Source organism: Artemia sp. Qi Xiang Cuo, chromosome 2 (genome assembly GCF_049724085.1).
Source record: "Artemia sp. Qi Xiang Cuo chromosome 2, ASM4972408v1, whole genome shotgun sequence".
In the NCBI taxonomy this organism is placed as follows: domain Eukaryota; kingdom Metazoa; phylum Arthropoda; class Branchiopoda; order Anostraca; family Artemiidae; genus Artemia; species Artemia sp. Qi Xiang Cuo.
In genome coordinates, this window is record NC_142795.1 from 6,026,638 (window position 1) to 6,041,913 (window position 15,276).

Sequence of the window (15,276 nt, forward strand, 5' to 3'; positions counted from 1 at the left end):
AATCCGCGAACTAAATGTGTGAGTGATATTGTTTGGATTTTTCTCTGATTTTTGGATTTACGGATTCCAGGTTTTCTGGGTATTGAAATTGGGCCTTGAGATTTCAAAAGGATGCTTTTATAAGATGAATGATTTTTCCGCTGTTCACTTCTTGATGGGCGAGACTTTCACTAAACAGAAGACCCATGTACTTGTTCCTGGCCAGTTTGGTTCACCGCTGTAGGCTACGTTTTGATATTGCACTAATGTTTGTTTTTTGGTATACAATGTAGGCTAGCTGACTGAAGGCAACAAGTTCGATAGTTTTTATGTTGTGAGAGTTTGCTTGATAATAAAGTACTAATCTTTATTCTAATTAAAGCAGTCCTAGCCAAGTGGATTGGTGCGCTGGATTTAGCCTCCATTGTCCGAGAGGACGGGTATCAGTGGCGTGACTCTGTAAGCTCAGCTAGAGTCTACCCAGCCTTAAATGAGTACCTGGAGAAATTCGAGGAAGGTAAACAGGAAGGGTGTGCACAGGATGGTTGACCCCCTGCCCCGCATTGCACTTCCTGGCTGAAGTGTTAAGAAACGGATATCAGCACCGCCGGTAAGGACTGTAAAGTCCAATACCGTATTGTTTACCTTTACGTTTTATTCTAATTCCTGTAGTCATGCTAGACCTAATGATACAGAATTTATCAAGTCATCTGACAATGGCTGTAGTTGGTCAGTTTTGGTTTTGAAAATTGGTTCGGTTCGTTATAAATTCATCCAATTTCCAATTTATTGAGAATTTTCATGCTTAATTTTTTAAAACTTATTCTGTCTACTGAAATTACCTCTGTGTTATTGAAGTGTTGCCACATCTTTATTAGCTCCCGCCATTTACTACTTATTTCAGAGACTCTCGGGCTACCATTTTCAAGTAAATAATATAGCAATTTCAATGCTTTTTAACCATGGCGCAAGTTCATCAAATCCTCAAGTCTTAATTTCAACATATTCATTACTTTTTTCTTAATGAATCATTGTTAAGGGTAGCACAGCCATCGGCACAGCCACTTTTTTTCGCATCTTTAGGATTACAAAAATCATCATGATTACAAAAATTTCCGCCAGTTATTTCTCAGACTGAAACCTCTTCCTTGCTAGATATGACGATATGACATTTTTAAGGTTTCTTCTTAAAGCCTGAATTTTTCTAATCCTTGTATGGTAGCAGCTGGCTTTTGTCACAGTAAACCTGTTGGTTTTAGAATCTTCCTTTAGTGGTTCCTGCAGTGGCGGTGGCCCCTGCTGTTTCAAACTCTCGTATTTTCTCTTTTCAAAAATTATGCCCGGAATCGTCACTCTGATTGGTCAGTCATGAAGTTAACATTTGAAAACTAAACATTGTTTGACAAAAATATTGTCAACGAAATCCATTATTGGTGCTTTAATGTGTATTTTATTTATAAGTGTGACTATGGCGTGACTTTTATCATAAATTGACGTATGTAAATTAATTTTTAAACTTTAAACCTTTTATATAGGATAATATTTCAAAAAAAATTTATATTTTTAGAATTTCACGATTCGATGGGCTTACGTCATTATGTTCCTGTCAACGCATTTAAAAGGTTGCATATTGTTTACTGCTTCACCATGAGATTTTACAACCTATTCAATTGCGCTTTGAGCGCTTGTGCATCTGTAACTACTCTACTAAGAAACAAGAAAAACAAACGTTATCGCATGCAAACGTTATTCCAAACTAATTTCTCATCATTTAAATTTTCTTCTTCAGAACAAATGTGACGTTAAAGTCAAGAAAAAACAAACGCTAGTCATAAATTTCGTGGAAACATAATTCCCAACTAATTTCTTATCATTTTAATTTTTTACTTTTGTACAAATGTGACGTTAAAATCAAGGAAACACGAATAGTATTTAGGAATTTTATGAAAACATTATTCCAAATTAAATTCTCATCATTTTAATTTTTCCACTTTAGTACAAATGTGACGTTAAAATCCAGAAAAAACAAATGTTATTCATGAATGTGTGCTATTTTTCATCAACAGGTGTGACTATAATGTGTACTGGGATGTGACTATATGTGAATAATGTGACTACAATGTGTACTACAATGTACAATGTGTACTATGATGTGAGCTTCAATGCACCCTAACGAAAAAAAAAAAAAAAAAAAAAAAAAAAAAAAAAAGAGAGACAGGTCAACTGCTGGCATTTATTCACGAAATACTAACTGAAGACCAACACTTTCTTGCATTTGGAGCATTCTCATAAAAGCAGCAGGAACAAGAACTTTAGTAACTTGACTCTCGGGTCCACATTGCCAACAGTAACTATTTGAAAATACACAGCCACAGGTAGAACAGTAGAAGGCCTGTCGAAAGAAAAGAAAATTAGAAATGTTACCGAAAAATGGAAGGGTTCAAATAACTGAGGATATTAGGGAAATTGATCAATCGAGAATACCATAAAATTGAGGGTCATTCGAATTAAATTTAATCAGAATAATGTTTCTTTTGCCACTAAAAAAAATTATTTTAAACTAGTAAGCTAAAAAATACTAGCTATGGTGTGGTGCACAAACAAGCTACAGCTTAGAGTCTATGGTAGAATTAGCTAATTGTTTATTGACTCTCACCCTCATAAGTTGTCGCAACAATCCGAACATCCCCCTTAAAATACTCCGAGAGGAATGCGAGATTTGTAATCTGCTGGAAAGTCATTTTGATCACAATCGGAAATTTTCAATCTCTGCTGCCTGTTCTATAATACTTAATCATTGTATAAAACTTGAAGATATACCAAACAATTAAACGCATTCCAAATGGACCTCCAAGCCAACTTTGTGGTGAGCTCCTGTTCTAATCTTTGGAGAAACCACCGATTCTGGCGAAAATCACTCCGGAGATTCCTCAGCAGCAAAAATTGTCGCCAGGGACGTGATTTGCTATGGGGCAGGGAGGCAACTGCCCCTCCCAGACTCCAATCTGCCTCCCCCAGCTGAAATTTAGTTTCATCCAAAATCTTGTCAGAACTAAGATAAACCTCCATAATTCAAGCATCAACAGAAACAGATCAGTTTTTTTAGTACATATTTACCTTTATAGTACTATAAAGTACCTGAATATTACTAAATAGTACCTTTTTGGTACCAAATAGCTAATTTTATTTTTTACTGTCATTTTCACTTTATTTGGGGAAATTGGCTCCAACTTTGCCCACCTCCCCAGGATTTTGACGAAATTACGCCACTGATTGTCACCAAAATGTCTGTGGCGAGAACTGCTTCCACTTGTTGTACTGCGGTTTTATGCTAATTTTAGCTATAATTAGTCCAGTCTTTTAATCTTGCCAATTAACAAATTCCACTTCCTTAACAAAAGTTGTTTTGTTACCAATAAGATGCACATTACTAGTCTATGAAGTTTACAATATCATATTTAATTGAAGCATTGAAAATAGACAGCATTTTTGTAAATTTCTCGAAACCTCAAATAGAATAGAGCAGTCAAATTTTGCCGTAATCAACTCAATTCAAAAGAGTATACAAATTTTATCACTGATGAATTTTTTCTTCTCTATAGAAGATAAATAAGAAAGTCGTTTTTGGATTTTTTATTTCATGAACTATCAAAAATTCCATTTTTCAAAAATACAGGAAAAGATTAGAAACCAAAAAGGATAATTTTTTTCTGAATTTCTGGTAGCATTCCTAAGGTCCAGAAAAAAAAAGCAGCAATCGGATTCCAAATGGATGACCAAACTTAAAGCTTAACAAAGCGAACTTATTTGCTACAGCAAGAGGTAGACCTTATAACTTACTGTTATCCAGTAGACATTCTCATAATGATGAGGTAGAGCTACATCCAAGAGGTAGAGGTACTCACGAGGTTTACTTGCAGTCCAACATGAGAGTTGGTAACAAGGCATCATGTGGTGTTGAAACAACTAAGTCACATGTGTCATAGTTATTTAGAACAGCTGCTGCTATGTCTCGCAGGAAAACGAAATAAGAGGGAGGCTTGTTGTCGTCCGATTACTAGACTCGTAAATTGGAACTACAGCTTTGATTCTGAGATCCAAATGAGTCTTATCAAGTTACTACGACAATCCCTCCTATACAAAACGACCATAGACGAAAATTATACAAGAGCGGAAGTAATTCAGTATGGGCATATTTTACACCAACTTTCAAATTAGGAATTCATTTTAGGTTAACACTTGTTTAGATTTTTTTCATCCTAACTTATATAAGTTTGACTCAATAACTGAATATTTTCAGACAAAATCAGTAGAACTGCTTAAGCGACCATGTAGGTTTAAGGTCACTCAATTCCACATGATATGCGGGATCAAAGTTTGTCTTAACAATATTTCTTCATTCAGTATCCACGTGTTACAAAATATTTGCCGAGAAAACACTGTATGTTCTGTGAGAAACCCAACTTGTCTTTCACGTACGTACACTCTCTATACTCTGAAAGAAAGAGTGTCATTTTTTAGGCCCTTTCGGCTTTAGTTCGAATTCTGTGTTCATTCACTACTACTACTAATAACAAGTCACCGCAGTACCAAGCCGCCTGAGGCCAACACAGCTACCTTAACCGCATCAATGTTATTCTGGTACATACAACGAATAACTTTAATGTATTTACCTGGTATACCATACAAGTAAACGACCTTCGCTAAAGCTCTTCTATCAACAAAATCGAACGCTTGCTCATAATCTATAAAACTGAAGACTAAAGGTGTTTGATAACTCGTGATATCATAAGAGTGATATCGATAAGAGTGATATCATAAATCCAACTTACCAGAGTTAAATCAGACTGATACATTGTTCTGTCTATGAGAAGATCCGATGTTCCATGAGCTAGTAAAGTATCTCTCTCCATTTCACCGTAACGAAGTCCTCCACCCAGTTCTCTTCCATGCTGAGGTTGCCATGTGAATCTATCATACCCTTTTCTAGTACGAGCCTTTAAAAGAAAAGAAATTTAAAGAGTAGGAAAAAAGAGTCTTTTGTTGTTTAATCGGAAATAAAACAAAAATAAGAACAAAAATAATGAGTCTTACTCTATAAAGAGGAATGTATTTATCCGATTCTAATAACACCTCAACATTCTTCAAAATAGTACCCTTGGGCGTCGCTGCACCACTGCCAGCGCAATTTCCATGATTCATAGGCTCCCTCGAAGTCAGCTTCCGAAATGCCTTTTAAAGAGTTGATTACGGCCTTCTGGATGGTGGCAACGTCACCAAAATGGCAACCTTTCAGGGCGATTTTCCATTCGGGGAACGGAAAAGTCAGCCGGGCTTAAATCAGGTCTATACGGAGGCTGCGGTAAAGTTAAAACCCCTATCCGGGCCAGGTTACGATGTCACATGGAAGGCGGTGTGGCTCGGAGCGACGTCGTGGTGGAGCTTCCATCGATCGGGAATCTCTAGTCGCCTTCTTTTCACGTTTCGGTGCAGTCGCGCAAGGAAGTCTTTGTAGAAAGCAGCGCTGACAGTTTGTCCTTGAGGCACAAACTCGCTGTGTACCACCACACGGTTGTCAAAAAAGACAATGAACATAGTCTTCACCTTTGTCTTCGCCATTCTTGCCGTCTTGGGTTGCAGAGACCCCTTTGGATGCCGCTCTGAACTATGGCGTTTGGTCTCAGGGTCGTATTGGAAAACCCATGCTTTGTCGCCTGTTTTTACGAAATCTAAAAAGTCTGCTTCACCTTCCACAACTTCCACCATTTTATGGCACAGGTCAACTCGTCGTTGTTCTGTTCATCACTGATTACATTTGACACCAATTTTGCGAAAACTTTTCTCATGTTGAGATTCTCGGTTACAATGTTGTGTACTGTTAACTAGCACATGTTAGTTCTTCCACCATGAATTGCAGACTCAACCGACGGTCGGAGTCCAAGAGTCCTTTAACTTTTGACACGTTTTCATCCGATGAACTCGTCGAAGAACGTCCAGATCGATCTTTGTCCTGAACTGTTTCCTGCCCGTCTTTGAATCCCTTGCGGCAACAAAAAAACTGGGCTTTCGACATGGCATGGTCTCCGTAGGCCTGCTCAATCAAGGCAAGAGTCTCTGAAATTGTTTTGCCCAAGAGAAAGCAGTAATTGATAGCTTATCGCTGTTCTGTCGTCCGCTTCATTTTTTACTTTTTATCCCGTGACCAAAATGAAAAAACACACTTTCCGAAACTATCGATCCTCACTTCTCATTACCCAAAACCGACTGCCGCGGGGTGCGATGCTTTTGCAAGACCCCAATCACCAATACCACCTACTGAGAGTGCTCTGGTGGCGATTGGAAGGTCGCGCCTCGGCCAGTCTCATTACTTTTTGGACAAGAAGTACAAATCCTTAAATTATCCGCTGGTTCTTTGCTATTATGTCAAATTCCGGCTTCCCTATCTCATCAACAATAGATTCTTTCAAGTGTCATAGGTTGGCAGATCTCTATCTGACCATTCTGTTTTATTATTTCTAATTACTAGGAGGTTTATTCATTTTCGGAAACTCCAGAATTTACTTACCTAGTTTCATGCAAAAAAAGATTGTAAATCCCTATTAATAGGGGTTAATTGAGCCTTAAACTAATTATCAGCAAGTCTCAACCTGAATATAGAAAACATTGATTAGGTTTAATGGGTTAAAGATGACATGAAAATTTTGAAAAAAAAAAAAAAAAAAAAAAAAACATAAACATAAAGTAGTTCAGAGTCAATGCAGTAAAGTAAAATGAAATGAAATGACATATAAGTAAATAAAACATTATTACAAATAAATAACTATGTCCTGGTGTATTCTGGCATATTGTGTTGTTAAAACAAGATTTTCTAGCAGTCGTAGTCTACTGACGTTCTATCTATTTAATCTAGCGAAGAGGTTATGGAACCTTGCGGGGGGGGGGGGATATTCGATGTAGTTGTTTTTGTTGCCGTTACACTATGATAAATATGGTTTTCATATCTAAATTTACTGTTGAATAAACATATCTATCTAAATTTATCTAATTATTTTATCAGTTGTCCTAGTAGGGAGGAAGGATGTGATGTTGAGAGTAAGACCACAGGTGTTTCAGCTGAAAGTTAATTTCAGACCAGAGTCTGTGGTCCATCTGATTTCTAAAAATTATGAATTGATAAAAGCTAGATGACGCGAGTTAAGAAAATAGCAAATTTCTAAAATAGCAGTCAAATCTACCCAGTTAGACTATTACGATACGTTGGCGTCAGAGTACACTTGGTAAATAGCGATATGTGTCTCTTATTATTATATTGCGGAACAACACCCCGGCTTTCGCAGATATTTTTTTTCTCGTGGTCAGTGGTTTGTAGCTCCAAAGTGATAAAAGATGCAAACTCGAAGTTTTCTTGGGCTTGGAGATCATGAAACGAAACTGAAAAGTTCCATTGATTTTTGTAAAATTTCCAGTAGTTTTACAAGATAAAAAGAAGTTTTTTCCCCTCTTGTTGTACATATTGTCAAAACAAAACTATCCTTGCTGGGAAATGAAACTTTTTCGGAACAATTTTATGTGGTAAACCTCCAAAACATTAGATTATCTCTGTGAGAACCGGAGAACAGAATTCTGTATCTTTTCGAAATTTCTGGGAAATATTTCTCAAACAACTGATGTCAAATGCCAGATTCCAATTTTTTCGGTTGCTTTCTGAAACTTTTAGGTTTAAACCTCTTGTATTTTGATCGACTAATACTGAGAAAAGTACACAAGATGCATACAGGAAAATGCTTCGTATACCTAGAAATAATTTCTAAAGTAATCGCGCATCGATATCCTTATCATGCCAGTGGTAGACAAGGTATAATTTTTTATTCGAACGTCGATAGACAGGTCTTGATCTGACAGGTCTGATAGAACTGATCTAAAAGAGCTTAACTTTGTTTTCCAGAAATAAAATTACTTCTATGACTTTTTGTATTTTGAAGTTTTGATTTTACTAGTACCCTTCATATAGTCTAAGTAAAATACCCCTCGAAATTTTACTTACATCTTAACATGATATTTTTTGTTCTTGTATATTACTAAGACTTGCCCGATATTTTTTTTTATTACTGTCTTACGAAAACGGTAATGCCTGACTTTTAAATTGTTTGATTTCTCAATAATAGCATGCAGTTCATGGCAATTGTTCCTTTATATTAAATTAACATTCTTTCAATATTTTTTAAAATCCAATATTGAGACACCCTTGCTTTAATGATGTTATGTCCATAAGATAAATTTAACTCCCTAAAAGGTTCATGGACCCTGTGCTAGCTTATGTTATGATATTCTCCCCCCGACCTCCCGACCAAAATTTTTACCTATAATTCCCTCAACTTTTTACATTTCCCGAAAAACTGATACAAAGACTCATCCATCTCTTAACACATTGGGCAACTGCAAGAACCATCCCTCAATCTAGCTCTCCCTAAATATTTCCTTTGTTCTCCAAGAGGCGCAAAATTCCCCCTTGTAGACATTACCCATTTTAAACCTTCCACACTTAATCCCATTTTTAGATAAACTTCTTCCCCTACTTTATTTAACTTCTTTATTGAACTACCGAATTATGCTTTTAGAGTTTGCTTAACATTTTTCTTGGATTGAAAAATTACAATCCTTGAAAATAAGGACATTTTCCCATCTTTAAGCAAGTTTAGATCGTTCTCCGAGAGACAGTCGTAGAAATATCATGATTCTTGCTCAATGAATGGACACATCTGAATGGGTTCAATAACATATCTATTTTGTATTTTCGGTGCAATAACTTACAGAAGAAGGCTAGTTGCAAAACTATATATATCAGAAGACACATATGCCTTGATAATGAGCGCAACATTCGTCCTTAGGCAAATACCAGGTTACGGGTATATGTACACATAAGTAGCTGTGTGAATATAGATACGTAGACATATCAAACACCTTCTAATAGGTAGATAGACATGTTTACCAAGGTATCTGTAAATATAAGCAGACATGTGAATGTAGGCCTACATATGAAGGTATATTACATATCTACTTACACATAAGTAGACATGTGTACACACAGGCATGTGTCCACATAACTAGCTATATGAATGTAGAGATGTAGGTAAATTACATATCTTCTCACATAGGTAGACATATGTACACACAGGCATGTGTACATATAACTAGATACGTGAATATAGAAATGTAGGTATATTACAAATCTACTTACACATAAATAGGCATGTGAACACACTGGCATGTATACGCTAAGTTGATATGGGAATGTAGAGATGTAGGTATATTACATATTCGCTTAGACACAAGTGGACATGTGTACACACAGGCACGTGTACACATAAGTAGATATGGGAACGTAGAGATGTAGGTACATTGCATATCTACCTTCACATAAGTAGACATGTGTACACACAGGCATGTGTACACACAAGTAGACATTTGCAGTAGTTATGTGAATGTAGATATATATATAATATATTACATATCTACTAACAAATAAGTAGACATGTGTACACACAAGATACACATTACCTGTTGCTTGTCTTCAACCATTTGACGAAGACGTTGGTAGTGAATCATGCCAACCATTATTTTATTATCGATCGGTTCTCCTAATGCTCCATTAATGGCCATGTGCTCACTTCCACGAGACATACCAGCTACAAAAGGAGAATAATATTTTAGAGCACTTAGAAACACCTTGTTTTAATAGGTTTTGTATTCACCGAAAAAGCATAAAAAATTATCAAAAAGAGAGAAATTTATTATACCGAAAAACAACAACTACAGTTTAACGACAACCCTGAGAAGTAAAAAGAATTGTCTGAGGGGGTGGCAAAAATACACTAAAACAAGAAAAAAAAAGTTCACAGGCCACATGTTAATGGGCACCAAAAACCTAATGACAAAACAATTTCAATAAATGTACTATTCAGTGCGTACCTCAAGGACCAGAATTATTTATTGACTGATTTCCGATGAGGGAGAAAACTCATGAATCTGTCTCTTAAAAAAAACTCCTGCATTATGAAAGCAGAACACCAAATTCGTAAATATCTACAAAAATTTAGATGCAGTACAATTTAAATAGCATCTGTTTCCGCTTTTGTTTTAGGATTGGTTATAGAGAATGGAATCCCTTTCCCCACAACTAAACGAAAATAAATTCAAAACGGAAATACTCTAGTGTAGAAAGTGTGCTCTAGGAAATTATTCACACTAGTCAACAGAGAGAAATGGTTAAATTTGTGCATATTTTACCTTCTTTAATTCAGATTTGATCTAAACAAACCTAGAGATTTAATTGAAATTAAGATAATAAATCAATCGGAGTTGTTATGAAATTTCCTAGATCTGCTTCGTAACGCTGCGTTAGAGTGACGCCGGTATGGTATTTTGTAAATAACATACTCTTTACATCAATCTTTCACAAAAATAGCCATTTCACTAACTTCATAGTTTAACTGAGTGGCGTCTTGGGGGTACTATTTTCTAAAAACGCGCAAATATTTTAAAGGTTTCTAGCCCCAAAGAGCTGTTAATATAAACAAGAAAAACTATTCTTAAAAAACATAATTAATTTGTTCGTGTTCAAATTTTCTATTTTTATTCATATGCATTTTACACTGTTTCAATTTGTATTAAAAATAAATTAGTGTCGTTACCTGGCGAATTTATGACTATCAAACAGTTCGTGGTAAAGGACTGTAGGTAAGGAGCGACCCGGCTCAATACTACACAAAACTCTAAAAAACGGAATTTTGATGCCAATAGATATATCAAAAGAATCGGCTTATTTATGCTGATTTGAAATATATAAGTTTCATTAAGATTAGTCTAACCCATTAAAGGCTAAGAGCCGTAGTAAATTTGCTTGATTTTCGAGAAAAAGGGGGAAACACCCCATAGAAGTCATAATAAAAATCATACCATCAGATTCAGCGTATCAGAGAACCCTATTGTAAAGGTTTCAAGCTCCTACCTGTAAAAATGCGGAATTTTGTATTTTTTGCCAGAAGAAAGATCACGGATGCGCGTTTATTTGTTTTTTGATTTATTTTCTTTCCAGGGGGGATCGTATCGACCCAGTGGTCGTAGAATTTTGTGAGTGGGCTCATTCAAACGGAAATTTGAAGTTCTAGTGCCCTTTTTAAGCGACCAAAAATATTGGAGGGTACCACGGCCCCCTCCCCCGCCCCTTTTTCCCAAAATCGTCAGATCAAAATTTTGAGATAGCAATTTTGTTCATCGTAATTTAAAGGTCAAAATACTATGCCTTTGGATGTAACATGACCCTCCCCCCACAGTCCCAGGGTTATAAAATTTACCCATTGTTTACGCATAGTATTTGTTATTGGGAAGTATGTATTCATTTTCTATGGGGTGACGAATTTTCTGATGGGGGTTTTTGTACAGGGGAATTTTACATAGGGAGGGAAGTTTCTAGGGGGTGAAATTGTCAGGGAAAAGTATGCACTGGGGGAATTTGCCAGAAATCCTAACCAAACTTCTTTTTAAATGTCTCACTTTATCTTTTCCGTCTCAATTTTACTCGCAGAATTATTAAGAGTAATTGTCAGGGGTAAATTTTCACCGGGATTGAACTGTCTAAAGAATATTTCCGAGGGAGGGGGATTTCTCCATGGAGGTAGGGCCAGATTTCCTGGCATTATTAAAAACGATTAAAAATTAAATAAAATAAAACACGTTTTTTCAATTGAAAGTAAGTAGCAACTTCAAAACTTAAAACGAACAGAAATTATTATACATATGAGGGGAATTGCACCCTCCTCAACACCTCACTTTTTACGCTAAAGTTTGAATTTTGTCCCAATTCTTTAAGAACGACTCCTGAAACACAAGGGTCGTTTAATTAGAACAATCTCCTTCGTATACGTAATAATTTCTGTTCATTTTAAGTTTTAATGTTGCTTCTTACTTTCACTTGAAAAACTTGTTTTTTTTTATTTAATAAGGTAAAGGAATCAACAAAAATGACAGTTTCTTCACTCTGGTTGGCTGTTTTGTGGTCTAGCTCCTCCTCTTACAGGTATTACTATAAATATTAGTGGCTTAGACGGTTATAGGAATGATCATTTTACTCCACCTATAGTGTGTGCCAGGTCCACGTTTTCTTTATTTATTTTAGTTATTCAAAATAATGGAATAACTTGGAAAATGATATGCACGAGATAGAAAATTTCTAGTGATTTTAAGAGTAATTTGAAGGAAAATTATAAAATAAGTATGAATGTTAGCTTCATTTGTTTTAGACGAGTTTTGATTTAAATTTAGACGTAATTGTTTGTTGGTTGGTGAGGTATTCCACAGCATGGACATGGTATGTAATTGCTGCCCCTGTAGTATTATTATTATTATTATTTTTTTCTTTCTTATTATAGCGAATTAAAATAGTTTTATATGTATGTGGTTTTATTTTACCTGATTTACCCAACGTCAAACGTTCGGTTTTGAGTGAAGTATATTGATTTTTGTATGTAAATTGTTGTTAAAGTTAAATAAAAATATCATATATATATATATATATATATATATATATATATATATATATATATATATATATATATATATATATATATATATATAATATATATATATATATATTAGTCATATTTGCTGATATAAGAATAGTAACGTCCATAACCATAACTGACATAAACGATGAGGAGACGTTTGGCGGTGCACTCAGAAAATAATTATGAGAGGGGGCTGACTGGGGGTCCCTGGGCCAACCAACGGAAGACTTTAAAAATTCCTTAAAAAAAACGGTATTTTAAGGCATTACTTTAAGTTTATTTTAGCTCTTTCAATACGAGTTTTGAGTAGGGACTAAGGAATGAATGATAAAACCGAGCAGATTATAATAAGATTTAGAAACAGAATGTATTTTTTTCTTGAGGGGGGGGGGAGGAGGAGGGGGTTTAAAGCCCCTTTAGCCCCCCCTCCGTTGGTGTGCACCTGGAGACGTCTATCAGAGCCTAATTTACTAGCTGCTGTCTTTGTATAGATGGGACATAAATAAATAAAACCTATTTTTCATTTTGCTCAGCGATTTTCTTGATGCCTAAGAGATTTTCTTGAACATAATATAAGAGAACAAAAAATATTAGAGTTAAAATTAGAGTTAAATAATTATATGGTTAAAGTTTTATGCAGTACATAATATATTATATTAGTACCTGATCGAAATAATAATAATTATACGTAATTGCATAAGAATTATTTGGGTAATTATACATTATACTACCATATTATGATAATATTAAAATTATTTTAACTAAGTATTATTTAATAAAAAAAATTTTCATTTACTGTGATAAAATAAAAGTATTCGTTTACTATGATAACACTACTTAATTTGTATGCCGATTTTTTCTTTTTTTTTTTTTTCAAACTTAGTTAAACATCCACCTTCTAGCGGAACCCTCAAGTCAGTTTCAGCTGCAAACCTTGTTCATTGCAATGTTCCATATGTAGTAAGGTGACATTCGTTAAATTTTCCTCAATCCAACTTCGTTAGTTTTCTTTATTAGCGTCTTACATAATATAAGCCAAGTCCCAGTAATCCGATCTACAAATCGCGTCCTACATAATATTACCAATAATATATACTACAGTAAATGCCATCTATAATGAATCTGATTTGGGAACCTGATCTTTTCCATGCCTAGTAAGCCTATTCATTACGAAATAAATACAGCAAACAAATAAAGTTTGGTGTGCTTAAAAAATTATGCATTTTGACCTCCCCCCCCCCTCCAGAGGAGAAAAAATCAAAACGAAACCCAGAAAGAATTTTTTTTTTGGAGTTTCTAAATTAACATAGAATATTAAATGTCGGTGTAGATAATTCCGGAGACCACACTGCCTTTCCATTACGATAAAATAAAAGCTGAAAATAGCGAACAAATATTTTTTAATAGACAGTGTATAGAAAATTCGCAAAATATACAAGATATTTTAGTCACATATACAGTAACTGACATTAGTAATTAAACCAAACTCTAGTAAAACTTTAGTTTTACTACTAATGACGATCACTGTATATGTGACCGAGATATCTGGTATTTTTTGTTAATTTCATATACACTGTATTAAAAAGGATTTTATCCCTATTTTGAACTTTTATTTTATCGTTAAATGTCGGTGGTAGGCTTTGATAAACTCATCCATCAGATAAATCCTGATATTTTTTACAAAAACATAGCCCCTCCCTTAGAGCTCCCGCAAAGACCATGGCCAAAACCATACCATAATCATACCATAAACCATACTACCCGAAACCACAACCATTACTAATGGCCGGGTTTGATTCAATGAATTTTTCCTTTTCCACCCTTAGAGACCAAGGATTGAGCAAGGACAATCAAAACTACGACGATCTTTAGTGGCCGAGTGGGGTTCAATGAATGAATTCCACTTACCTACCCTTAGGGATTGAGCATGGACACCCAAAACCGTGACCGTTGCAAGTGGCTAGGTTTGGTTCAAGTAATTTCACTTAATCCCAGGTCTTATTCAATGAATTCCACTTACCCACTTTTGGAGACTAAAGATTGAGCATGGCAACCCAAAACCGTGACCGTTGCAAGCTGCTAGGTTCGGTTCAATGAATTCCACTCACTCACCTAGTAAACAAGTGGGTAACAAAATACTTCTAAGCCCTTTTTCTCACCATGAGACCAAATAAGGCGCAAAACTTAAAAGAGGCACAACTATGATCCCTTTCTTTAATCTCACCAGCCTTTATAGCGGGTCAAAATCCTTTTATTGACCCCTCCCCCAGGAAGATGGGAATAGGCATGAAATCTCCCAGAAATATGCAACTGGGACAGTTACTATTGTTCCTCATCAACCTATATTGATCTCCAAAATCCTTTCTGGTCGGTGTTGTAGCGAAAGTAATTTAAAGGGAGTAAGATCAGGCCCAGATCCTAAAAGGCATATGGAAAGAATTTAGGGTCAGTGTGGCCCTCATTCTTTTGAAATTCCGATATCCCTTTTTCTGCAAATATGATATTTACAAGGATTTAGGGATATCCTGCTGCTGCAGTGCTTAGCTGAGGAATCCAAAAAGGCTATTTATAGTTACCCTTTTGACTGTTCGTATGTAAAACAAAAGACTGTACAAAAACTGTGCTTCAACCACCTTCTAAGGCTATTCAAAGAAAGGTTGAGATTGCTATGACACGTTTTATGGAAGACAGCTTACCATAAACTGTGCTTTTTGGCCATCTATCTGGGACCAGA

At 35.4% G+C, this 15,276-nt stretch overlaps 1 protein-coding gene across 1 annotated transcript in view; it reads right to left on the reverse strand.

Moving 5' to 3' along the window:
* Nucleotides 1–2,198: 2,198 nt before the first annotated feature.
* The window catches only part of LOC148954843 (DNA-directed RNA polymerase I subunit RPA2-like), a 132,206-nt gene continuing 119,128 nt past the window's right edge, over nt 2,199–15,276 (reverse strand). The window contains exons 19-21 of the mRNA XM_089098895.1: nt 9,538–9,665; nt 4,812–4,976; nt 2,199–2,371 (exon numbers count right to left, since the gene is read on the reverse strand). Coding sequence (XP_088955021.1) covers nt 2,213–2,371; nt 4,812–4,976; nt 9,538–9,665 — 452 coding nt within the window. The 3' untranslated portion in view covers nt 2,199–2,212. The remainder of the gene's footprint in view (nt 2,372–4,811; nt 4,977–9,537; nt 9,666–15,276) is intronic.